General features: G+C 44.8%; 1 protein-coding gene across 2 annotated transcripts in view; it reads right to left on the bottom strand.

Annotated features, from left to right (window-relative positions):
• Nucleotides 1-26,749, bottom strand: part of SSBP4 (single stranded DNA binding protein 4) — a 530,243-nt gene that overhangs the window by 405,921 nt on the left and 97,573 nt on the right. For both annotated transcript variants that reach the window (XM_029614396.1, XM_029614397.1), the window contains exon 3: nt 10,643-10,704. In XM_029614396.1, the coding sequence (XP_029470256.1) occupies nt 10,643-10,704 (62 nt within the window). The remainder of the gene's footprint in view (nt 1-10,642; nt 10,705-26,749) is intronic.

Raw genomic sequence — 26,749 nt, 5'->3', positions numbered from 1 at the left:
ATTAGCCAACTGTGAAAACTGACCCTCATGAGACCATGGAAAGTTTGGAAGCGTACAACTGCATAGCCCAAACAGTGGTACAGCGATGTGCTGCAATCAGGATGATCATACATCTCCATGACCCGGGGGGGGGGGGGGGGGGGGGCGGGGGGGAGGGCTTGGGAAAAGGGGCAAGCTGAGCCAGTCCTGGTTTTGCCCCACCACACGCAAGGAGATGCAGGTCAGATGCCCCTACTGAGTTTCCCATAAGAAAAAGAGCAACTACATCTCCCTGCATGAAATGGGTGTAAAACCAGGCTAGGCTCAGCTGGCTTCCCTTAATGCAATACTTGGCACTAGAGAGCCAAGCTTGTAGCCCAGAGTTGTGGATTTCGGCTTTGTCTGCCTTTGCAACCACTGCTCTTGGTGGTGCTAAGCCCAGAATGGTTTCCTTTTGAGGGTACAGAATACTATATTTTCCCAGGTTCACACCCTCAAAAAGCAGTTCTGTCTTGCACACTTATGATGCCTATAAGGCCGAAGTGCCATGTGAATTTTAAGCACGTTTGCTACATAAAATGTAGAATCTGACGGCAGATAAGGATCAAAAAGCCCAATTCACTTTCTTTCCTGCTGCATTTAAACCCGTCTGGTCTCTGGCTTTCTCTTCACAACTAGGGGGATCCTCTGTGCTTGTCCCCAGGCTTCCTTGAATTCTGTTACTGCTTTTGCCTCCCTCACCTCCACTGGAGGCCACCTCTTACATCCACCATTAAGAAATATCTTCCGATTTTACCCATCTACCCTCTTTGCTACAGAGCTTCCCCTCCACTGAAAAAGGTTTACTTCTTGTGCATAATTTATACCTTTGAGGCATATCTCTCCCCTCCTCTATAAAACTGGTGTTATAAAGAGACTTCTTATAAAGCACAACCACTGCGGTCTGTATTCTACAGAAAGCAGCTTGGCAAATTCAACATAGAATATGGTGGCAGACAAAAAAACCAGAAGACACATCTAGCTTACCTATTTCCCTTCCCTGCTGCAGACCCGCAGACCCTCTGGTTCTACCTTTACTTCCTCAATGCCAAGGATCTTCTGCACGTGACCTACGCCTTCTTGAATCCTCAAGGCTGCTCCATGCACCTGCCACCCTTTCCATGAATAAATACTTCTGTACATTACTCCTTAGTCTACCCCCACACCCCATAACCTGCTGCCAGAAAGCACTCCTAAAAATCTGGAAGCAATCACCAGCTGTGAATGAGCTTCATCAGATCCCATTGTAACTTATACACGTGCCGGCCGCAGCAGACCCGCGGCTCGGCCCACTCACCTCTCTCAAACTGATCCAGCACCTGGTCCCTCGACTCTGGCGGCTGTGGGCCGCCGGCTCCATCTTCGGGCCGCCCCTGGGGCCTTTGGCTCTGCTACAGTTCCTAATGCTCTGTATCGGGCCTCTCCACATGGCCCGCGGAGAGACGCCGTCCCGACCAACGCCACGCCTCTCCCTAGGCGAACTCGCGCACAGCTGATCCTTTAATAGCGCCCGCGGCGGGAACCTGGCCGCAGCCCCGGATAATGACGTCAGCTAAGCTCCGGTATATACTGGTATATTTATTTATTTATTTAACATTTTTTATATACCTACCGGCATATACCTACAGTACCTGAATGTAAACCGGTGTGATATCTCTAATTGAATGTTGGTATATAAAAAGTTATAAATAAATAAATAAATAAATATAAGACCGGGCTTCGCTCTCTCAAATTGCCTTTGCAACAGGTCCCCTCACTAGTTGCGTACTCTTTGCTTCTTCTGTTCCTGGTTCCCGATCCTGATTGCCTTCGTTCCTGTTTCCTTGTTCCGGTGTTCCTGTTCCTTCATCTCTCCTTCGGATTGCTACCTGGTTTGACCTCTGCATTGCTTGACTACTCCGTTGCCTCTCTCCAGCCCCGGACCTCTGCATCGCTTGACTACTCCGTTGCCTCTCTCCAGCCCTTAACCTCTACATCGCCTGACTACTCCGTTGCCTCTCTCCAGCCCCGGACCTCTGCATTGCCTGAACACGCCGTTGCTTCTCTCCAGTCCTGGACTTCCGCGTCGTCTGACCATCCTTTGACTCTCTCCTCATCTAGACCTCCTACAGATAGCATCAACCCCACCTCGGCCCAAGGGTCCACCTCCGGCGCAACAGTAAAAGATCTGGTAAATTCTTTTGGATGCCCTCCCTCTACCAAGGCAGAAATACACTGAGCACAATCTTCCATTACAGGAATACTCAGGCTTTATTGGAAAGGAAGGCAGTGTAGTCGAGCTCTAGTATTCAAGGGTCACAGATAGGTCTGGCTTGCAGGTTGCAAGCTGCTAACCTATAATGGAATTCATTCCTTAGTGTAAGAAGAAAGTCATACCCAATGCATGCCGTTCAATATTTCAAAAAAGTATATCACAGCCTGCAGCAACACCTGCATCCTTGTATCATTTTAGTATTTTCAGGCCATTGTTTTCTTGAAATTCTTTAAGATGCAACTACGATTCCCCTGAGCCACTGGGAGTAACCATATCAGCAAGAGAACCTCCAAGGTGGCATTCTCTGAAATGCTCCCTGTTCCGCGTGCAGGTCCCCAGAGGCAGGCAGAACTATGGAGTCACAATGCATGGATGAGATGATGGTCCAGGGAAAAGGGATTCAGTTTTGTAAGGAACTGGCGAACTTTCTGGGGAAGGGGGAGAATTTTCCGAAGGGATGGGCTCCACCTTAACCAGAGTGGAACCAGGCTGCTGGCACTAACTTTTAAAAAGGTGATAGAACAGCTTTTAAACTAGAACAAGGGGGAAAGCCGACAGTCACTCAGCAGTGCACGGTTCGGAGGAATGTATCTTTGAAGGATACTAATGAAACAGGAGAGTTAGGGCATCCCAACAGAGAGGTTCCAATAAAAGCAAACATAGTTCATGTGCCTACATGTAAAAAATCACCAAAGCTAATGATTTCCGAATTATCCCTATCAACTGAAAAGCGGCTGTTAAAACAAACAAAAACCACACTTTGAAATGTCTGATGGCCAATGCCAGAAGTCTAAGAAGTAAGATGGGAGAGTTAGAGTGCATAGCATATCTTATTCTATATTACATTACACATTTTATACCTAAATTCTTATTTTTGTATTAACAGTTTAATACCTGTTTTTTATTGCAATACCTATGTTACTCCACTATGTTACTCTACTATATGGTTACTGTTTCACATAGTTACTGTTCTCATATGGTTTGAACCTAGTTCCTTGTAAAGCCTTTTATGCTGCATTTTGTGTTCCTTGTAAACCGATGTGATGTTCCCAACGAATGTCGGTCTATAAAAAACTAAATAAATAAAATAAATAAATAAATAAATACATGATGAGATTGATATAATTGGCATCACAGAGACCTGGTGGAAGGAGGATAACCAAGGGGACAGTGCTATATCAGGATACAAATTATATTGCAATGATAGCTATTACTAGCAACAGTAACATGGAATAGACTTAGTTTTTGGATTCTTGCCAGGTTCTTATGGTCTGGATTGCCACTGTTGGAAACAGGATGCTGGGCTTGATGGACCCTTGGTCTGACCCAGCATGGCATGTTCTTATGTTCTCAGGATCAACTTGGTGGGGGTGTGGCACTTTATGTCCAGGAGGGTATAGTGTCCGACAGGATAAAGATCATACAAGAGACTAAATGCACAGTAGAATCTATAAGGGTAGAAATCCACGTGTGTTGGGTAAGAGTACAGTGATAGGAGTATACTACCGTCCACCTGGACAAAATGGTCAGACAGATGATGAAATGCTAAGAGAAATCAGGGAAGCAAACCAATTTGGTAGTGCAGTAATAATGGGAGATTTCAATTACCCCAATATTGACTTGGTAAATGTAACATCAGGACTTGCTAGAGACAAAGTTCCTGGATGTAATAAATGATTGCTTCATGGAACTATTAATTCTGGAACCAATGAGAGATTTAATTTTAGATTTAATTCTTATTGGAACACAGGATTTGGTGAGAGAGGTAATGGTTGTGGGGCCACTTGGCAATATTGATTATATCATGATCAAATTTGAACTAATAACTGGAAGGGGGACAATAAGTAAATCTGCAGCTCTAACACTAAATTTTAAAAAGGGAAACTTTGATAAAATGAGGAAAATAGTTAGAAAAAACTGAAAGATGCAGCTGCAAAGATTAAAAGGGTTCCACAGGCATGGACATTGTTTAAAAATACAATCCTAGAGGTGCAGTCCATATGTATTCCATGCATTAAGAAAGGTGGAAGGAAGGCAAAACGATTACCGTCATGGTTAAAAGGTGAGGTGAAAGAGGCTATTTTAACCAAAAAAACATCCTTCAAAAATTGGAAGAAGGATCCATCTGAAGAAAATAGGAAAAAGCATAAGCATTGTCAAGGTAAGTGTAAAACATTGATAAGACAGGCGAAGAGAGAATTTGAAATGAAGTTGGCTGTAGAGGCAAAAACTCATAATAAAAACTTTAAAAAATATATCCGAAGCAAGAAACCTGTGATGGAGTCAGTTGGACCGTTAGATGACCGAGGGATTAAAGGGACTCTTAGGGAATATAAGGCCATTGCAGAAAGACCAAATTAAATCTTTGCTTCTGTGTTTACTAATGAGGATGTTGGGGAGATACTGGTTCCAGAGATGGTGTTCAAGAGTGATGAGTCAGATGATCTGAACCAAATCACTGTGAACCTGGAAGATGTAGTAGGCCAGATTGACAAATTAAAGAGTAGCAAATCACTTGGACTGGATGGTATGCATCCCCAGGGTTCTGAAGAAAGGTGGAAAAAAGGCAAAACAATTACCGGCATGGTTAAAAGGGGAGGTGAAAGAAGCTACTTTAGCCAAAAGATCTTCATTCAAAAATTGGAAGAAGGATCCAACAGAAGAAAATATGATAATGCATAAGCGTTGGCAAGTTAAATGTAAGACATTGATAAGACAGGCTAAGAGAGAATTTGAAAAGAAGTTGGCCATAGAGGCAAAAACTCACAATAAAAACTTTTTAAAATATATCCGAAGCAGAAAGCCTGTGAGGGAGTCAGTTGGACCGTTAGATGATCGAGGGGTTAAAGGGGCACTTAGAGAAGATAAGGCCATCGCGGAAAGATTAAATGATTTCTTTGCTTTGGTGTTTACTAAAGAGTATGTTGGGGAGATACCCGTTTCGGAGAAGGTTTTCATGGGTAATGATTCAGATGGACTGAACCAAATCATGGTGAACCTAGAAGATGTGGTAGACCTGATTGATAAACTGAAGAGTAGTAAATCACCTGGACCGGATGGTATACACCACAGGGTGCTAAAGGAACTAAAAAATGAAATTTCAGACCTATTAGTAAAAATTTGTAACCTATCATTAAAATCATCCATTGTACCTGAAGACTGTAGGATAGCTAATGTAACCCAATATTTAAAAAGGGCTCCAGGGGCAATCCGGGAAACTTAGTCCGGTTAGCCTGACTTCAGTGCCAGGAAAAATAGTGGAAAGTGTTCTAAGCATCAAAATCACAGAACATATAGAAAGACATGGTTTAATGGAACAAAGTCAGCATGGCTTTACCCAAGGCAAGTCTTGCCTCACAAATCTGCTTCACTTTTTTGAAGGAGTTAATAAACATGTGGATAAAGGTGAACCGGTAGATGTAGTGTACTTGGATTTTCAGAAGGCTTTTCATAAAGTTCCTCATGAGAGGCTTCCAGGAAAAGTTAAAAGTCATGGTATAAGTGGCGATGACCTTTCATGGAATACAAACTGGCTAAAAGACAGGAAACAGAAAGTAGGATTAAATGTACAATTTTCTCAGTGGAAGGGAGTGGGCAGTGGAGTGCCTCAGGAATCTGTATTGGGACCCTTACTTTTCAATATATTTATAAATGATCTGGAAAGAAATACGACGAGTGAGGTAATCAAATTTGCAGATGATACAAAATTGTTCAGAGTAGTTAAATCACAAGCAGATTGTGATAAATTGCAGGAAGACCTTGTGAGACTGGAAAATTGGGCATCGAAATGGCAGATGAAATTTAATGTGGATAAATGCAAGGTACTGCATATAGGGAAAAATAACCCATGCTATAGTTAGGTTCCATAGTAGGTGCTACCACCCAAGAAAGAGATCTAGGCATCATAGTGGATAACACATTGAAATCGTCGGTTCAGTGTGCTGCGGCAATCAAAAAAGCAAACAGAATGTTGTGAATTATTAGGAAGGGAATGGTGAATAAAACGGAAAATGTCATAATGCCTCTGTATTGCTCCATGGTGAGACCCCACCTTGAATACTGTGTACAATTCTGGTCGCCGCATCTCATAAAGTATATAATTGTGATGGAGAAGGTACAGAGAAGGGCGACCAAAATGATAAGGGGAATGGAACAGCTCCCCTATGAGGAAAGACTAAAGAGGTTAGGACTTTTCAGCTTGGAGAAGAGATGGCTGAGGGGGGATATGATAGAGGTGTTTAAAATCATGAGAGGTCTAGAGCGGGTAGATGTGAATCGTTATTTAGTCTTTCAGATAATAGAAAGACTAGGGGGCACTCCATGAAATTAGCATGTGGCACATTTAAAACTAATCAGAGAAAGTTCTTCTTCACTCAATGCACAATTAAACTCTGGAATTTGTTGCCAGAGGACGTGGTTAGTTCAGTTAGTATAGCTGTGTTTAAAAAAGGATTGGATAAGTTCTTGGAGGAGAAGTCCATTACCTGCTATTAATTAAGTTGACTTAGAAAATAGCCACTGCTATTACTAGCAACGGTAACATGAAATAGACTTAGTTTTTGGGTACTTGGGAGGTTCTTATGGCCTGGATTGACCACTGTTGGAAACAGGATGCTGGGCTTGATGGACCCTTGGTCTGACCCAGTATGGCATGTTCTTATGTTCTTAAATTGTTACATAGCGGGTGTTTTAGTGTGCCCTTGGGCCTCAGCCCGACCCCAGACGGATCCAGGACCGAACCGAGGGTTGGCGAAGTGTCCCAGGATGGCAGAGACACGGTCTTACCCTCTGCCGAGCCTGCAAGCTCCCAGCGCCAACAACATGATGATGTTGGTAGGAGAACGGTCCTCTGAATGTTCCGAGCCCTTTCGGACCTGCCGCTTGGATACGGCATGGAGCAGGAGGCCGGATTGAGAATGAGGGCAGACGGAGGCCTTGACACGAAGACATGACACCAAGGTTGATGCGACGGCATCACAGACGAGGGTTGAAGCGAAGACATGACATCAGGGCTGTTGAAGACATGATACCAAGGCTGATGCGACGGCATCAGAGACGGGACGAGGAACTTGCAATCCAGACAAGACGAGAAGCTGGGGAAGTAAACATTGGCACTGTCTCTCAGGGCGCCCTACTCAGCCCACCTTCACGGGCGGACCTAATGGGCGGTCGTGGACCACCCTGTCCCAATGCGCACCCTACACAGCCCGAGGAGGCTGGTCATGGACCAAGCGGAGAGCGGAACAAGCACAGGGAAGAATCCAGCCAAGGCAGAACTTCGACGATAGAGCCAGATGTCATCCGGAGCTCCACAAGGGCTGGCAGGACAAGACGGCTCAAGAGCACAGGACACCAGTCCACTGCCGGCATCTCCCATGATGGCGACCCGTCACTCGGAGATCCACGGCCGGCAGAACAGAACGCTCTGGAGCAAGAACGAACACCAAGGAAGGCTAGGACACCAGGAAGTGAGACATCAGGAGATGAGACACGAGGTCATCTGGACGGGGACCTCAGGCAATGAAGATATGGCATAACAAGAAGACAAGACGAGATGAGGAGCTCCACGAAGAAGACAGAAGACCTGACGGAGCTATGGCAGGCAGGAGCTTCCAGGACTGAAGTGACTCCGATGCAAGGAAACGAGGAAATTCAGCAACAGCCCTTTTATAGGGCTAGCACAGGAAATGATCACAAAGATGGGCCCAGGGCATATCCGGCCGTGGGCCCTTTAAATTCAGAAGAGAGCGTGGCCGCACGCCTAGAGGAAGCAGCAGGGCTGTGCAGGACCGTGAACAGCGATCCTGCACCAACGTCGATGCAGACGCAGGGCTGGGCCTGAAGGCAGGCCCCGAAGATGGCAGCGGCTCCAGCCACCACAGGAGGCCCCGGGGGCGGCTCCAGCCACCAATCCAGGCCAGGGCTTGTGGCTTCCAGCCACGAAGATGAACATGACGACGGCGGCGGCTCCAGCCGCGAAGGTGGCAGACAGAAGTCCGCGGTTCCTGCCGCAGTGAAGCAGGACACCAAGGTGGCGTCCAGGCCGCGTGAGGAAGGAAAGTCCGCGGCTCCAGCCGTAAGGAAGGTCCGACTTCGGCAGCGTCCAGCCGTGCCGGACTCGGCAGCAAAGCATGGGGTAAGGTGCCTGCCCGCGGGTTCCCCCGCGGGCAGGGTTCCTAACATAAATTTCAGATCTATTAGTTAAATTTATAACCTATCATTAAAATCATCCATTGTACCTGAAGACTGAAGGGTGGCCAATGTAACCCCAGTATTTAAAAAGGGCTCCAGGGGCGATACAGGAAACTATAGACCAGTGAGCCTGACTTCAGTGCCGGGAAAAATAGTGGAAAGTATTCTAAAGATCAAAATCACATGGTTTAATGGAACACAGTCAACATGGATTTACCCAAGGAAGTCTTGCCTCACAAATCTGCTTCTTTTTTTTTGAAGGAGTTAACAAACATGTGGATAAAGATGAACTGGTAGATTTAGTGTATTTGGATTTTATTTATTGACATTCAATCTGAAATATCACATCAGTTTACATTCAGGACTGTAGGTATTAACTGATCATCAGAGGGTTTACAATCTAAATTTTGTACCTGAGGCAATGGAGGGTAAAGTGACTTGCCTAAGGTCACAAGGAGCAACAGTGGGACTCAAACCCTGGTCTCCTGGTTCATAGCCCACTGCTCTAACCACTAGGCTATTCCTCCTCAGAAGGCGTTTGACAAAGTTCCTCATGAGAGGCTTCTAAGAAAACTAAAAAGTCATGGGATAGGAGGCGATGTCCTTTCATGGATTACAAACTGGTTAAAATAAAGGAAACAGAGAGTAGGATTAAATGGACAATTTTCTCAGTGGAAAAGGGTAAACAGTGGAGTGCCTCAGGGATCTGTACTTGGACCGGTGCTTTTCAATATATTTATAAATGATCTGGAAAGGAATACGACGAGTGAGGTTATCAAATTTGCAGATGATACAAAATTATTCAGAGTAGTTAAATCACAAGCGGATTGTGATAAATTGCAGGAGGACCTTGCGAGACTGGAAGACTGGGCATCCAAATGGCAGATTAAATTTAATGTGGACAAGTGTAAGATATTGCATATAGGAATAAATAACCCTTGCTGTTGTTACACGATGTTAGGTTCCATATTAGGAGCTACCACTCAGGAAAAACATCTAGGCATCATAGTGGATAATACTTTAAAATCGTCGGCTCAGTGAACTGCGGCAGTCAAAAAAGCAAAGAGAATGTTAAGAATTATTACGAAGGGAATGGTGAATAAAATGTAAAATGTCATAATGAGTACTGTGCACAGTTCTTGTCACTGCATCTCAAAAAAGATATGGTACAGAGAAGAGTAACCAAAATGATAAAGGGATGGAACAGCTCCCCTATGAGGAAATACTAAAGAGATTAGGGCTGTTCAGCTTGGAGAAGAGACGGCTGAGGGGGAATATGATAGAGGTGTGTAAAATCATGAGATGTCTAGAAAGGGAAAATGTGAATCAGTTATTTACTCTTTCAGATAATATAAGGACTAGGGGGCACTCCATGAAGTTAGCAAGTAGCACATTTAAATCTAATTGGAGAAAATTCTTTTTCACTCAAAGCACAATTAAACTCTGGAATTTGTTGCCAGAGGATGTGGTTAGTGCAGTTAGTGTAGCTGGGTTTAAAAAAGGTTTGGATAAGTTCTTGTAGGAGAAGTCCATTAGCCTTATTAATCAAGTTGACTTAGGAAATGGCCTCTGCTTTTACTGACATCAGTAGCATTGGATATACTTAGTGTTTGAGTACTTGCCATGTACTTGTAACCTGGTTTGGCCACTGTTGGAAACAGGATGCTGGCTTGGTCTGACCCAGTATGGCAATTTCTTATGTTCTTATGAGACATTCACGCACAAAGTACCCTGCACCCTGTGGATGGGATTAACCGATTCTGGTCCGCAATTGGTCCTTGTTGACCATCATAAAATGGTATCACATGCGCAGCCTAAACAAAGCATATCCCCTTGCTGATGGTCTAATACATAACCATTCCATGTCCAGCTCAATCGGAACAGGCCCCTAGCTAGGGCTATCAGCCTTCGTTCACAGCAGCTTAGGGACTGCTCTTCATTTTTTTTAACTTCCCCCCCCCCCCGCTCTACTTCCCGTCTTGCGTAGTCAAACAGCAACAGTCCTTGCTGGGAAATGGAGTAGGGAGGTGAAGAGCCGTAGACCACAGCTTCCTTTGAAACACAGTATGCGTGCATCTGGCCACTGGGTGTCACTATTGTGAAATGAAAGTGACACCCTCCTCTCCAGAAGGGCCGTGATAGTAAACAACACTGCAAGTACATTAATTTGTTTCTTACCACCACCATGAGTGCAAAAACCCAGGAGGCTCCCCTAATGTGATGTTCTTCTCCCATCGGATCTAAAATAGAGAGAAAAAACAACAACAAAACAGAGCACATTAATAGTAATCATAATTTGTATTAAAATGTATATTTCAAGGGGCATTCTACTCTACACTATGTCTTTCTTCAAAAAGAGAGGTTAATACATTTGAAATTTGCATTTCTGAGATGGAAGATGTGGCAAACATACCTGGTGCAAGGATTTCTTTAAAATGTATAAAGAGGGAGCTGAAACAATGCTGTCATTAACCACAACTAAAAACCACAGCCAAAACGTAAGGCAGAGCAGCTTGCCCAAGGTCACACACAGAGCAATTTATACAGCTATTTATCCAGGATAAACTGCCCTGCTCTTCTACCCAATTAGAACACAAGGGCTTTCACTTTTAGCTGGGTTAAAAAAACACACACAAAAAAGAGGCAATCCTGGAGTGGGTGTTGATTTTGAGGGAGGAAAAGTATGTGCACATATTCAGTTTTTCAAAATGTATCCCCCTACCTCAGCCGGTCACACAAATAGTGGGTGAAAGCCAGGCAGCCTGTTAAAAATTGCCCCCAGGGATAGGATAGGCTGGGGCAGAGCCGAGCTTCAAACGTAAGCCTCCGGATTTCTCTCGACTCTGAGCAAGGGTTGCCACCTCACCCCGGGTCAATTGAACAGGCTGCGCCTATCCTGGTTTTGGCCCACAGCATACACTTCTAGTTCTTATTTTCCCCGTTGATTTCCCCTAAGAAAATAAAAAATTACAACGCCATCATGGAGGTGCTGGTAGGAGGGGGGTGGAGGCAGGAATCTGGACTGGATCAACCTGTTCACGTGACCGGGGAGGGAGGGAGTCACCCTGCTCTTACTTCTGAAGAGATCTCTCTTAGTGTCAGGAAGTGAGGTGCATGCTGGGATTCCACATGGCGGCCAAAGGAGGGAACTGAGAGCTGCCAGGTCAGTCCTATGCCAGAGAGTGGCAAGTGGGGAGCATGGTAGCCACGTTTAGTGATTTTTGATTCTGTGAAGTACAGCAGCCTCCGCATCCATTTAAAATACACAGAAAATGTACTATTCCTGTGGACAAGTAATTTGGGGGGAAAAAAAAAAGGGGGTCTGGAATCTTGACATCAGCCACCGGCGACAACATGTCAAACTGGCAGTAAGAAAGCCAAAAAGGTCAAAGAAACTTAGTTCTCCTGCAATGGAAATATATGGAAAAAAAAATCAAGAGTAAACTTACCGAAGCAAAGGATGGAGTGCAATCTGTCCTCACAAGCAGGGTCTATAGAGGTCAATATTCCGCTGCTGAGCGGCTCGACTAGTTAGCAGGATAAACATCCCCAGCTAACTAGCAGCGTGGCACCAGTGAATATACCCAGCTGTCTGAAGCTTAGCCACATGTGTTTATATAGCTAACTTTAGGACAGCCCTGTGGCGCAACCAGAGTTAGCCACATAAGGTAAGCGGCTAACTCCGCTCCTCTCCGAAACACCTCCCACCCACCCCCAGAATGCCCCCCACTCATGTGGCTAAATTCTAGCAGCTAGACTTTTGCCGCATACAGCTTTTAAAATCGCCGGTTAGTTATCTGTCTACATGGTTTTTGAATATCGACCTCCCAATTTACGACAGTTAATTCCCAGGGTGATGTGCAATGCTATTTTCAATTAAAAACTGTTATTTTATGCACGCATATTTCTATAACCTAGGTCAGCACTAAAAATAAATAAATAAATAAGTCTCAGATGGGCCAACAGATTCCTTAAGCTGTGGGTGCCATACGCCAACTCCAGGCTGGGTTTTTACCACCGCTCGAACGATCATGGCTTAAGGAGGACCTTCACATTACTGGCATGCGCAGACACTTAATTTGCAGAAGATAAGGAGCATAATAAGGGTCATTTGCAAAGCCGTTTATCCAGGTACATCAGCCTGTCTGAAAATTACCCTCCCTTAATCTGGCTCAGAAAGACAGGAGAGCTTCCACGGCACATGGACTTAGTGGAGTTAAGGTGTTCCTGGGTGGGGGAGGGGAGTTAGGTAGGAGGGTGTACATGGGGATTTTGAAGACTTCCACAAGCTTTTTTACCCTCCCTCGCCATCCCTACAAATAACCCGGGTAGTTTCTTTTTGAAAAATTAGTTACAAGGCCCGGGCAATAAAAAGCGCCCGGGTACCATGCAGCTATGCGGGCTATCCGAAAACTGCCCTTAAAGTGCTTTTCAGTATCAGCAAAAGGATGAAGAGTCATTCATTCTTTACAAGTTACAAATGAATAAGAAAAGAGGACGTTCCTCATTCAATAATACAGCAGATGTCATGTAGGCAGTGTATACACATACACAGTATAGACACATGCACATATATACATATAGATACAGACACATACATTTATCATGATGACTCACAGCAAATACAACAATCCTTGTTTCTCTTATCAAGATACTGTATTTATATTCCTCAACACTTATAGTGTAGATCTGATGAAAGAACCTATCTGCAGAAAATAATAAATAAAAGAGGTTTCCCAAACCTGCACTGGTGACTCCAAGGCCAGATGTGTTCAGGACATCCCCACGGAATGTGCAGGAGATAAACTTGCATGCATTGCTGACCAATATATGCAAATATACCTCATGCATATGAAAACTTGAGTGGCTGTAGGGTCACCAGGATAGGTTTGGGAAGCGCTGCTGCAGAAACTGACTGGGTAGACATTAGACAGTCCCTACAGATGATGAAAAGTCCATATTTGAAAGATTTATGTGGGCAGACAATGGCTTTCACCCTCATAAATCTGGTTCTTTAAAAATATCCCCATTTGTCTGGATAACCATGTGCACACAAACTATTGATGCCCACAAAGTTACCTGGACTGAAAGTGAGGAGAGCTGGAGTGAGGAGGGTGAAAGTGAGGAGGGCTGGAGGCATGGCAAGTGCCATGCCTCCAGCTCTCCTCTGTGATATTGGGGAATTATTTTCTGAGTAATGCAATGTGGGTGTAATACTTGTAATTGAAGCTAATTGAGCTTTAACCTCAGTCAGCTCCTTTTTCAAGGAAGAGAGTTGTGCACAAATTGGGCAAGCTCTAAGTTTCCAGATGCTTTCCCTCAGAATACAGGCTCCACAGCAGTTACATTGGATAGTCCTCATTTTGGTAATATTTGATTTGTATTTCCTTGACTTATCAATGTACTAATTTATCTTGCTGCTAATGTTAAGTTAGGCAGTCTTTATTAGAAAACAAGCCCCAGGGGTGGGTGGGTAGAGGGGTAGGGTAGGAGGGAGTTAAACAGTTTAACCTGGGACAAGCTGGGTAAAGCAGGGCACGTCCTGGAACATTAATAGTCCTCTATCTATTAAATGATCTCTCAGTACTTATGGGCCAATGTTAAACAGATTATAAAGACAGCTCTACAATAAGAGAAATGCAGGTATACTGAATCTTAAAGCAAACGAATTAGCAAAGAACCAGACCAAAAATGTACTCCAGCCTCTTCACTGACCACAATGGCTCTCCTTCTCACTAACTTTACCTCCCCCAAGGTCTGAGACACACCCAATCCAGTTAGATCAGGTCACTTCTGGAAGTTTATCTGTCCTTTTTGATCAATTGCTTTAAAACAGACTTTATGCCCCAATATAAACATATGTTTCTGTGTTTTCAGTTACAGCTCCATATTAAATTAATCAAGTTGGCAAAAAGTCAAGCGGAAGAGAGGATTGCCAAGGAGATAAAAAATGGTGACAAAACATTTTTCAGATACATCAGCAAAAAGAGAAAGGTCCAAAGTGGTATAGTGAAATTGAAAGGTGGAAATGATCAATGTGTGGAGAGAGATGAAGAAATGGCAGAAATATTAAACGAATACTTCAGCTCTGTGTTCACTAAAGAAGACCCTGGAGAAGGACCATCTCTACACAACAAGAAACTGGAGGGAAGTGGAATAGATGAAAATCCTTTTACAGTAGAAAATGTATGGGAAGAGCTAAAGAATCTGAAAGTGGACAAAGCCATGGGGCCTGATGGGATTCATCCAAGGATACTGAGGGAGCTCAGAGATGTTCTGGCAGGTCCGCTATGTGACCTGTTCAATAGATCCCTAGAAACAGGAGTGGTACCAAGAGATTGGAGAAGAGCGGTGGTGGTCCCGCTTCACAAGAGTGGGAACAGGGAGGAGGCTGGCAACTACAGACCAGTTAGCCTCACTTCAGTGGTGGGAAAAGTAATGGAGTCACTGCTGAAAGAGAGAATAGTGAAATATCTACAGTCAGGAGAATTGATGGACCAGAGGCAACATGGATTCACCAGGGGAAGATCCTGTCAGACAAATCTGATTGACTTTTTTGACTGGGTAACCAAGGAATTGGATCAAGGAAGAGCGCTCGATGTCATCTACTTGGATTTCAGCAAAGCTTTTGATACGGTTCCACACAGGAGACTGGTGAATAAAACGAGAAGCTTAGGAGTGAGTGCCGAGGTGGTGACCTGGATTGCAAATTGCATGACGGACAGAAGACAATGTGTGATGGTAAACGGAACTTTCTCTGAAGAGAGAGCGGTTTTAAGTGGTGTACCACAAGGATCGGTTTTGGGACCGGTCCTGTTCAATATCTTTGTGAGCGACATTGCGGACGGGATAGAAGGTAAGGTTTGTCTTTTTGCGGATGACACTAAGATCTGCAACAGAGTGGACACGCCGGAAGGAGTGGAGAGAATGAGACGGGATTTAAGGAAACTGGAAGAGTGGTCGAAGATATGGCAGCTGAGATTCAATGCCAAGAAGTGCAAAGTCATGCATATGGGGAGTGGAAATCCGAATGAACTGTATTAGATGGGGGGGGGGGAAAGGCTGATGTGCACGGAGCAGGAGAGGGACCTTGGGGTGATAGTGTCTAATGATATGAAGTCTGCGAAACAATGCAACAAGGCGATAGCAAAAGCCAGAAGAATGCTGGGCTGCATAGAGAGAGGAATATCGAGTAAGAAAAGGGAAGTGATTATTCCCTTGTACAGGTCCTTGGTGAGGCCTCACCTGGAGTACTGTGTTCAGTTCTGGAGACCGTATCTACAAAGAGACAAAGACAAGATGGAAGCGGTACAGAGAAGGGCGACCAAGAAGGTGGAGGATCTTCATCGGATGACATACGAGGAGAGATTGAAGAATCTAAATATGTACACCCTGGAGGAAAGGAGGAGCAGGGGTGATATGATTCAGACTTTCAGATACTTGAAAAACTTTAATGATCCAAAGACAACGACAAACCTTTTCCGTCGGAAAAAAATCAGCAGAACCAGAGGTCACGAGCTGAGGCTCCAGGGAGGAAGACTAAGAACCAATGTCAGGAAGTATTTCTTCACGGAAAGGATGGTGGATGCCTGGAATGCCCTTCCGGAGGAAGTGGTGAAGTCTAAAACTGTGAAAGACTTCAAAGGGGCGTGGGATAAACACTGTGGATCCATCAAGTCTAGTGGGCGTAAATATAGAGGAGGCGGTAAAACACTGCACGGAGCGGCAGTAGCCACAGAGCCATTCACGGAGCGGGATGCCAGTGGCCAGTGGTTTGTGTTCCACCTTCACGGAGCGGAAGGATGGAGGGCTGCCATCTCCAAAAAAAACAAAAAAACAAACAAAACAGAGGTGGGTAAGAGTATGGGGCAGGGGTGTGGCCGCTTCTTGCGGCGGTTGCTACCCCTGATTGAGCTGGATGTTCACTGGGATGCGGATACGGCGCTGCTCTCTGCATTGGTGGAGGGGTGGAAGGGAATTGGGGCCGGAGGGTGCTGGAAGCCAATAGTGACGGGTGGGAGGGAGAAAAAAGGGGGGGGGGGGGAAGATTAAAAAAAATGGATAAACTGCGTAGCTTGCTGGGCAGACTGGATGGGCCGTTTGGTCTTCTTCTGCCGTCATTTCTATGTTTCTATGTAAGTGAGGGCTAGCATCAGATGGAGTGCTATCCAGATAAATCTGCACAGACATGTTGGCCTGCAGGAAAACCTGGCCAAAGGGTACCTGGATAACTTTAGCCAGATATTCAGTGCAAGGCTTATTTGGGTTAAGTTCCATTGGATATCTAGATAAAGAAAACCAGACAAAGTTATCCGGTTATCTAACCTGTTTGGCTGTTTTTTTAATATGGAGCTGTAACTGAAAACACAGATAAGAATATAAGAGCATAAGAACATGCCATACTGGGTGAGACCAAGGGTCCATCAAGCCCAGCATCCTGTTTCCAACAGTGGCCAATCCAGGCCATAAGAACCTGGCAAGTACCCAAAAACTTAGTCTATTCCATGTTACCATTGCTAATGGCAGTGGCTATTCTCTAAGTTAACTTAATTAATAGCAGGTAATGGACTTCTCCTCCAAGAACTTATCCAATCCTTTTTTAAACACAGCTATACTAACTGAACTAACCATGTCCTTTGGCAACAAATTCCAGAGTTTAATTGTGCGTTGAGTGAAAAAGAGCTTTCTCCGATTAGTTTTAAATGTGCCACATGCTAACTTCATGGAGTGCCCCCTAGTCTTTCTATTATTCAAAAGACTAAATAACCGATTCACATCTACCCGTTCTAGACCTCTCACGATTTTAAACACCTCTATCATATCCCCCCTCAGCCGTCTCTTCTCCAAGCTGAAAAGTCCTAACCTCTTTAGTCTTTCCTCATGGGGGAGCTGTTCCATTCCCCTTATCATTTTGGTTGCCCTTCTCTGTACCTTCTCCATTGCAATTATATCCTTTTTGAGATGCGGCGACCAGAATTGTACACAGTATTCAAGGTGCGGTCTCACCATGGAGCGATACAGAGGCATTATGACATTTTCCATTTTATTCACCATTCCCTTCCTAATAATTCCCGACATTCTGTTTGCTTTTTTGACTGCCGCAGCACACTGAACCGACGATTTCAATGTGTTATCCACTATGACGCCTAGATCTCTTTCTTGGGTGGTAGCACCTAATATGGAAACTTACATTGTTTAATTATAGCATGGGTTTTTTTCCCTATATGCATAACCTTGCACTTGTCCACATAAAATTTTATCTGCCATTTCGATGCCCAATTTTCCAGTCTCACAAGGTCTTCCTGCAATTTATCACAATCTGCTTGTGAATTAACTACTCTGAACAATTTTGTATCATCTGCAAATTTGATTACCTCACTCGTCGTATTTCTTTCCAGATCATTTATAAATATATTGAAAAGTAAGGGTTCCAATACAGATCCCTGAGGCACTCCCTGCCCACTCCCTTCCACTGAGAAAATTGTCCATTTAATCCTACTCTCTGTTTCCTGTCTTTTAGCCAGTTTGTAATCCACGAAAGGACATCGTCACCTATACCATGACTTTTTACTTTTCCTAGAAGTTTCTCATGAGGAACTTTATCAAACGCCTTCTGAAAATCTAAGTACACTACATGTACCGGTTCACCATTATCCACATGTTTATTAACTCCTTCAAAAAAGTGAAGCAGATTTGTGAGGCAAGACTTGCCTTGGGTAAAGCCTTGCTGACTTTTTCCATTAAACAATGTCTTTCTATATGTTCTGTGATTTTGATGCTTAGAACACGTTCCACTATTTTTCCTGGCACTAAATTCAGGCTAACCGGTCTGTAGTTTCCCGGATCACCCCTGGAGCCCTTTTTAAATATTGGGGTTACATTAGCTATCCTCCAATCTTCAGGTACAATGGATGATTTTAATGATAGGTTACAAATTTTTACTAATAGGTCTGAAATTTCATTTTTTAGTTCCTTCAGAACCCTGAGGTGTATACCATCCAGTCCAGGTGATTTACTACTTTTCAGTTTATCAATCAGGCCTACCACATCTTCTAGGTTCACCGTGATTTGGTTCAGTCCATCTGAATCATTACCCATGAAAACCTTCTCTGGAACAGGTATCTCCCCAATATCCTCTTCAGTAAACACAGAAGCAAAGAAATCGTTTAATCTTTTCGCGATGGCCTTATCTTCTTTCAGTGCCCCTTTAACCCCTCGATTATCTAACGGTCCAACTGACTCCCTCACAGGCTTTCTGCTTTGGATATATTTTAAAAAGTTTTTACTGTGAGTTTTTGCCTCTACAGCCAACTTCTTTTCAAATTCTCTCTTAGCCTGTCTTATCAATGTCTTAAGAACATAAGAACATAAGAATATGCCATACTGGGTCAGACCAAGGGTCCATCAAGCCCAGCATCCTGTTTCCAACAGTGGCCAATCCAGGCCATAAGAACCTGGCAAGTACCCAAAAACCTAAGTCTATCCCATGTTACCGTTGTTAGTAATAGCAGTGGCTATTGTCAACTTAGTCCTACACTTTTGGCTTCCTGACCTGGATATACAGATGGTGATGCTGTGAGAGAAGTAAGACCATATCCATCTGTGATTTTGTAAGTGCCCTAGGATATCAATTCACTGACTTTCTGTTTCTGTCTTACATTTAACTTGCCAACGCTTATGCATTATCCTATTTTCTTCTGTTGGATCCTTCTTCCAATTTTTGAATGAAGATCTTTTGGCTAAAATAGCTTCTTTCACCTCCCCTTTTAACCATACAGGTAATCGTTTTGCCTTCTTTCCACCTTTTTTAATGTGTGGAATACATCTGGACTGTGTTTCTAGGATGGTATTTTTTAACAATGAACACGCCTCTTGCACACTTTTTACCTTTGTAGCTGCTCCTTTCAGTTTTTTTCTTACAATTTTTCTCATTTTATCAAAGTTTCCCTGTTGAAAGTTTAGCACGAGAGCCGTGGATTTGCTTACTGTCCCCCTTCCAGTCATTAATTCAAATTTGATCATATTATGATCACTATTGCCAAGCGGCCCCAAATCCTGTCCTCCACTGAGAATTAGATCTAAAATTGCACCCTCTCTTGTCGGTTCCTGGACCAATTGCTCCATAAAAATGTCATTTATTCCATCCAGGAACATTATATCGCTAGCATGTACCGATGATACATTTACCCAGTCAATATTGGGGTAATTGAAGTCTCCCATTATTCCCGCTCTACCAATTTGGTTAGCTTCCCTAATTTCTCTTAGCATTTCACCATCAGTCTTACCATCTTGACCAGGTGGATGGTAGTATACTCCTATCACTATAGTCTTCCCCGGCACACAAGAGATTTCTACCCATTTAGTCTCATGCAGGATGTTTATCCTGTTGGACTCTATGCCATCCCAGACATAAAGCACCACACCGCCTCCCGGGTGCTCCTCTCTGTCATTGCGATATAGTTTGTATCCCAGTATAGCAATGTCCCATTGGCTGTCCTCCTTCCATCATGTCTCTGAGATGCCAATTAAGTCTATGTCATCATTCACTGCTATACATTCTAATTCTCCCATCTTACTTCTTAGAATTCTGGCATTAGCATATAAACATTTCAAAGTTTGTTTTTTGTTTGTATTTTCATTCTGCTTTTTAATTGATAGGGATAAGTTAGAATTTTTTAGCTCAGCTGAGTTTTTAGTTACAGGCACTTGGACTACATTTCTTATAATTGGAACCTCACTGTCGGGATGCCCTAATTCTAATGCATCTTTAGTATCCTTTGAAGATACCTCTCTCCGAACCATGCACTGCTGAGCGACTATCGGCTTTCCCCTTTGTTCTAGTTTAAAGCTGCTCTATCTCCTTTTTAAAGGTTAGCGCCAGCAGTCTGGTTCCACCCTAGTTAAGGTGGAGCCCATCCCTTCGGAAGAGACTCCCCCTTCCCCAAAAGGTTCCCCAGTTCCTAACAAAACTGAATCCCTCTTCTTTGCACCATCGTCTCATCCACGCTTTGAGACTCAGGAGCTCTGCCTGCCTCTGGGGACCTGTGCGTGGAACAGGGAGCATTTCAGAGAATGGTACCCTGGAGGTTCTGGATTTAAGCTTTCTACCTAAGAGCCTAAATTTGGCTTCCAGAACCTCCCTCCCACATTTTCCTATGTCATTGGTGCCCACATGTACCATGACAGCCGGCTCCTCCCCAGCACTGTCTAAAACCTTATCTAGGTGACGTGTGAGGTCTGCCACCTTCGCGCCAGGTAGGCATGTTACCAGGCGATCCTCATGCCCACCAGCCACCCAGCTGTCTACATGCCTAATGATCGAATCACCAACTATGACGGACGACCTAACCCTTTCCTCCTGGGCAGTAGCCCTGGGAGACACATCCTCGGTGCGAAAGGACAATGCATCACCTGGAGAGCAGGTCCTTGCTTCAGGATCCTTTCCTGCTGCATTAGGTTGATGCTCTCCAATCATGAGACCTTCTTCCTCCAAGGCAGCACCAGGGATGCCAGTCTGAAGTTGGGACTTGGCTACTATGTCCCTGAAGGTCTCATCTATATACCTCTCTGTCTGCCTCAGCTCCTCCCAGGTCTGCCACTCTTGCCTCCAGAGATCGGACTCGTTCTCTGAGAGCCAGGAGCTCTTTGCATCCTAAAGATAAGGAGATGCTCTTGAGGCAATAGGCACAAATAGCAGCATAATAAATGTTGGCAAATAAAAACCAAAATGGGCCATTCAGCTGCCCAGGAGCAATTTGTACACCATGGGTAAAGGCACACACAAATTCCCATATGGAACCCAGCTCCCACGCTCCCTTCCCCAATGTGTACTTTAGGGTTGTAACTACCACCCAGAAAGCTCCTGAAAATATAATTCCCTGGATCTTCTTCCCGATGTCGTCAGTCCTTCACAAACACAATCCATGCTGGACTCGGCGTGCTACAATGTACGGTACTTGGCATCAAGTCTCTGCTCAGCAGGCTGGCAGGAAGGCCTCTGAAGGGGCTTGGGGTTGTGGGGAGTGGGAGGCTGCCGAGACATCAGGAGATGTTTCTAACATTAACCATATCCGTGCAAGACGCTCCTTTCCTTCTGGAGTCTGAAATCTCGCCGTCATCTCTCTGCACAAGAGTCAAATAAACAATGTTTGATGCCACACATTCCTCCACTATCCAGACTACAACAATTAAAGGCATCTCTGTTTATTAAATGGGATTATAGGGGATGCACCGTTTTCTTCAGGATGTTTTAGCTTATTATTATTTTGCTTCATCTGACAAGGCAAGGCTTTTCCTTCATAGGATCTAACATAGGTGAGTTTGCCTGGCAGTTGGGTGGTTTTAAAAAAAAAAGATAATTTTTAGGAGACAGAGTGGCTCAGAGGACTGGCCTTTCACCTGTAGGATGCTGGTTTAAAACTTAACCCAAGTTATGTGACCCTCCCTCCCTGGATTATGTTATAGGAGCTGGCGATCTCGCTGACTGTGTGCCTGCAGCGCAATGAAGCAATAAACCAGGGCTTCCCAGGCCTGTCCTGATAATCCCACAGCCGGACAGATTTTCAGGATATTGCTAGGTCTCCCAGGAATGCAGATTTCTCACATGCATATTCATTTGTGAAAATCCTGAAAACCCGGCTGGCTGTGGGATTATTAGGGCAGGTGAAGGGAGCCTTAGAACAAATAGGCCGATACAGTAAAGCGCGGCCGCAGTTACCCCATTTCTAACCCGCTTTGGACGCACAATTTGGACGTGTAAGGCGAACCCGCGATTTAGTATCCAGGTTTACGCGTCCTTAGCTATTCCCTCCGATACAGTAACATGCGCCCAGATTATCGCCTTTTTAACCAGCTATTTTGCTGCGTCTTTAACCTGCAAATTTACCACCTACCCTGACCCTGGCGTTATTGTGGTGTTCAGTCAGATTCCCGCTGCCTTGAGCGGTATCTTCGCCCCCTCTGGATCCCTCCTTCAACCTTCTCTACAGGCGACAACCCCGCCCCCCCCCCCTGCGAGGAGAGGGGAGCTGGAGACCCCGAAAGCCTTCCCTTCTCCTCCCCGAGCGTGGCGGAGCAGTTTAGCAGGGAGGTCGCAGGGTCCGTTCATCGACCTTCCCGAGCGCTCAAGGCAGCGGGAGGTCGCGGCGTACGTTCATGTGAAAATACTTAAACCCTGTCCTAAGTGCCTGGCCAGGTCCATACAGGAAACCCTATTATTTACTATCTATATTTAAAGTATTTATGCTACTCACCCTCTAGTTCTTTGGAGGGCCACAGGGAGTCCTAGTTGTTGCAGCTCAAGACTTAAGGCAGCGGGAGGTCGCGACGTCCGTTCATGGACCTTCCCGCTGCCTTGAGCACCTGGCTGGAGTAGCATAAATATTTTAAATATAGATAGTAAATAATAGGGTTTCCTGTATGGGCCTTCCCGACGCTGCCTTGAGCGCCCGGCTGGACGCCCAAGCCGGACGTCCGAGGTCGCGGCTTGGTCGTCCAGCCTGGTGCTCAAGGCAGCGGGGTCTGTAGAAAAGAACTTACCTGGTGGAAAGACATTTAAAATGACATTTGAAATGACAGGTACCAGCGCACCCAGGATACTGTATAGGCGCCGTATATCGCTCTACACAGTAAAATGGATTGCGCATGTCTACCGCTTCACAGACGCGCTTTGCACGCGGCTTGCATTTGCGTCTCATTTGAATACTGACTCGAGCGATATGTGAACCAAATTGTGTGCACGGCAAACGAGCGGGCGCCCGGCACTGCCGCACTTTTTCTTATGCGTCCTTACTGTATCGGCGTGAAAGTGAGGAATAAGCAACCAGGATACCACCGGGTAGGATCTTCCATAGCTTGACTGGGGGAGCTACTTCTCTACCGCCGACTGTGACCTGGGCTACCAAATTCAAATCCCCAAGAGCTAAAACAGTGTCATTAACTCCAGGTTGCAAAATGTGCTTCCAGGCCACCCAGCCCAGCGGTAGCAGTCTCTACACAGTTCAGAGCCTTAGAACAGTAAAGCATGATGAGATTCGCTTTGGACGAAAGCTGCTGCATCCACCAAATCACCATTATCTTGGAACCCATACATCACATGGACCGGAGCCGATGCATTTCTGTTTGGGAAACCAGAGTACATTAAATTGGCTAAAAGGAGGCGAGATCCTACATAACAAGGCTGTCCTATCGATAGCTCTCCACTCCAGAGCCAGCTGCAAGGCAGAGTAATACGGTGCAGGCAGCATCACCATGGCCTGGGAACCTCTGCTGGGCTTCACACTCATTACTTTCCTCATACAGAGTGGGAATTAAATCCCTTGGCCACATACCGGACAAGAACATTGCAGGTAATTGGGTTCTTAAAAGAGCCAAGTGGTACAGACAGGTAGGGGAGAGAAGGCGCAAAACAGCTGACAAATCACATCCGTGCAGCAGTTTGGTTTTTAATCATGTTTAATATAAATGAATGTGTTTCCTAAAGCCTTGTCTTGGTCAGTATCTTGACTAGACGGTAAGCTCCGCAGAGCAGGAACTGTCTCTTATGTGTACACCTAGCAGAGCTGGAAAAATGATGGATAGTAATAATGGTAGTTATAGCCCCAGTCACTATTACCACTGAACAGAAATGTATATTTAGATGCTATTCTACTAAAGAGCGGGATTAAGGAAGCGAGTCTGAAGACAAACATCCCTCGAGTTTCTAGCCTGACTAGTGCAGTCATCCCAGAAGACTCGCAAGTCGTGCTAATCTTGCATGGTCAGGAAGGGCCAGACTCAAAAAGGGTAGAGCCCAGGCCACTGGACTGCGACGGGGCTGGGCATCGAGGTCAGTATTCACTATTCAGGCCTTCTGCGCCTTGGCACTGGCAGGGTTCAGGTTGCCTCCCAGAGGAAATTCACAAGGAGAGGGAGAACGAAAGACAAGAGAGGGCACCGAAGGTCTTAGGCTCAAGACAAGGTATCTCTCCGAGTCCTTGGGAGTCGTCATCCTCCCCACCCCCCAGTCTAATTGTCAGAAACAGCTATGCAGGGAACGGCACAGCAGTCTGCACGTTTATTAAATGCATAATCATTTGTCGTATCATTAAAGTCTAAGCTGCAGCTTTGCCCTTTTCTATTTCTACTTTTCTCACCGTTGTATTTTTCAGACCACGGTGGAAGAAAGTACCAGAAAAATGGGGATTTGCGCTCAGTGCAACGGGACTCAGCTGTAGTCAAGGTTCACTGAACGAAGTCTAGAAATTCTCCGCCTGCACACATTCTGCCCCGAAGCACCTTTCTAAAAAAAACTAAAAAAGAAAAGTCGATGGAAGGCAGTGGCCCAGAGGTCACATCAGGTCACGCTAAAATGAAAGATTTCACCTCACAGATGCTCAAATACACTGCATACAGCTGCGAGGCCTGCCAGAAAACATCTGCAGCCAGTGGAGGTGGCAGTCAGCAAGACTCAATGCTGGCTGACCTCTCCTGAACTAGGCTGACTCCTAAACGTCTACAATCAATTATTCAGACACTGACAAACAAATGACCATTCGGTGCAAGCCTAGAGTAAGCGAGAAAGTAACACCATACTTTCTTCCTCTGTTTCACTGGCAGGGTTTGAAAAAATGTTCAAAGAGCTATATTAGACTGTAGCACTTGCCTTATTTGCCTGAGATACCATCATAGGTCTTCCAGGGCTTTCACCACTGTGTAAATCTAAGACAGACATTCTCACCTATAATCGCAGCTGCCAGTCTTTTGACAAGTGGTGGATGATGAGATAATGATAAAGGGGATGGAACAGCTCCCCTATGAGGAAAGGCTAAAGAGGTTATGGCTGTTCAGCTTGGAGAAGAGACGGCTGAGGGGGGATATGATAGAGGTCTACAAAATCATGAGAGGTCTAGAACGGGTAAAGGTGAATCGGTTATTTACCCTTTTGGATAATACAGGCCTAGGGAGTGCTCCATGAAGTTCCAAGTAGCACATTTAAAACAAATCAGAGAAAATTCTCTCTTTCTCAACGTGCAATTAAGCTCTAGAATTTGTTGCCAGAGGATGTGGTTAAAGCAGCTAGTGTAGCTGGGTTTAAAAAAGGGTTGGATATGTTCCTGGAGGAAAAGTCTATAAACTGGTATTAATTAATAGGGAATAGCCACTGATTGTTGCCAGCAGTAGTAGCATGGAATTTATGTAATGTTTGGATACTTGCCAGATACTTGTGACTTAGACTGGCCACTATTGGACAAAGGATGCTGGGCTTGATGGACCCTTGATCTAACCCAGTATGGCAACATGTTATGAAAGGCCTCCTAGGGGAAAAAAACAGTAACCAAGTTCAAGAAAGCCTGGTGATAAGCACAAACAATACCTAGTTATAAGAGTGAAAGCCAAGAGACCAACTAGGGTCTATGGCATTGCACCAGAAAGTAAATTAGGTAGAAACTACTAGATGGACCTTGCCTGCCAACATATTCTGTGTTTCTATGAGAGGAAAGTCCTGTTTTTCCTCAAAACTGATAAGCAGTGGACCAGGAGTTGTTGTATCTAAAACACAAAAGTTTTCGACCCAACCCTCAGCAGTGCCCCAGCCGAACTGGTCGTCAGGCTGTCCAGAATAAATATGCAGGAGATAAGAGGAGAACATTTCAAAGCCACTTACCCAGGTAAAAGCGCTGTCTGAAAGATTGCCTACCCTTTGCCAGGTTCCGGATACACGCAGGGTTGCACAATGCACATATTTTTACTTGCATTAGGAGGCAGCATTTTCAAAGCTAGGCACATTATTCACCAGAAGTACCCAAGTACTTTCCCTTTGAAAACTGGGGCAAGGCCACAGGCAGGGGGAGGGAGGGAGGGTGCAAACCGTACACATGGACTTTGCAGTGGTGCCGACATCTGATTGAGTTGGAGCCCCTGACTCTAATGCATCTCCCTCTTTCCGTTGCCAACCCTCCCTTCAAGGGAATCTTCCAGTACAGGGTGCTGGTACCCCCTGAAACAGTCTCTTTGCAAGTTGTAATCCTGGGGAATGGACAATTTCCAAAAGCGTTTTATTTAAAAAAAAAAAAAAAAAAAAATCCTCTTTATATACCATTTCCCAGGTTGGACAACCACCCGAAGTGCTGAGCACAGTACATGCACAGGAACAATTGATGTGTTTCCCACAGCTAATGACATTTTGCATTATTTTTATGGGTTTTTTGTGTCTGTGTTACTAAGTACCCCACCCTGAACTTTGGCGGGTGTAGGTAAAAAAAACATTTTAGATAAACAAAAATACACGAATACATCAAACAGAAA

Source organism: Rhinatrema bivittatum, chromosome 8 (assembly GCF_901001135.1).
Source record: "Rhinatrema bivittatum chromosome 8, aRhiBiv1.1, whole genome shotgun sequence".
Lineage (NCBI taxonomy): Eukaryota > Metazoa > Chordata > Amphibia > Gymnophiona > Rhinatrematidae > Rhinatrema > Rhinatrema bivittatum.
This window is presented reverse-complemented; position numbering and strand designations above follow the sequence as displayed.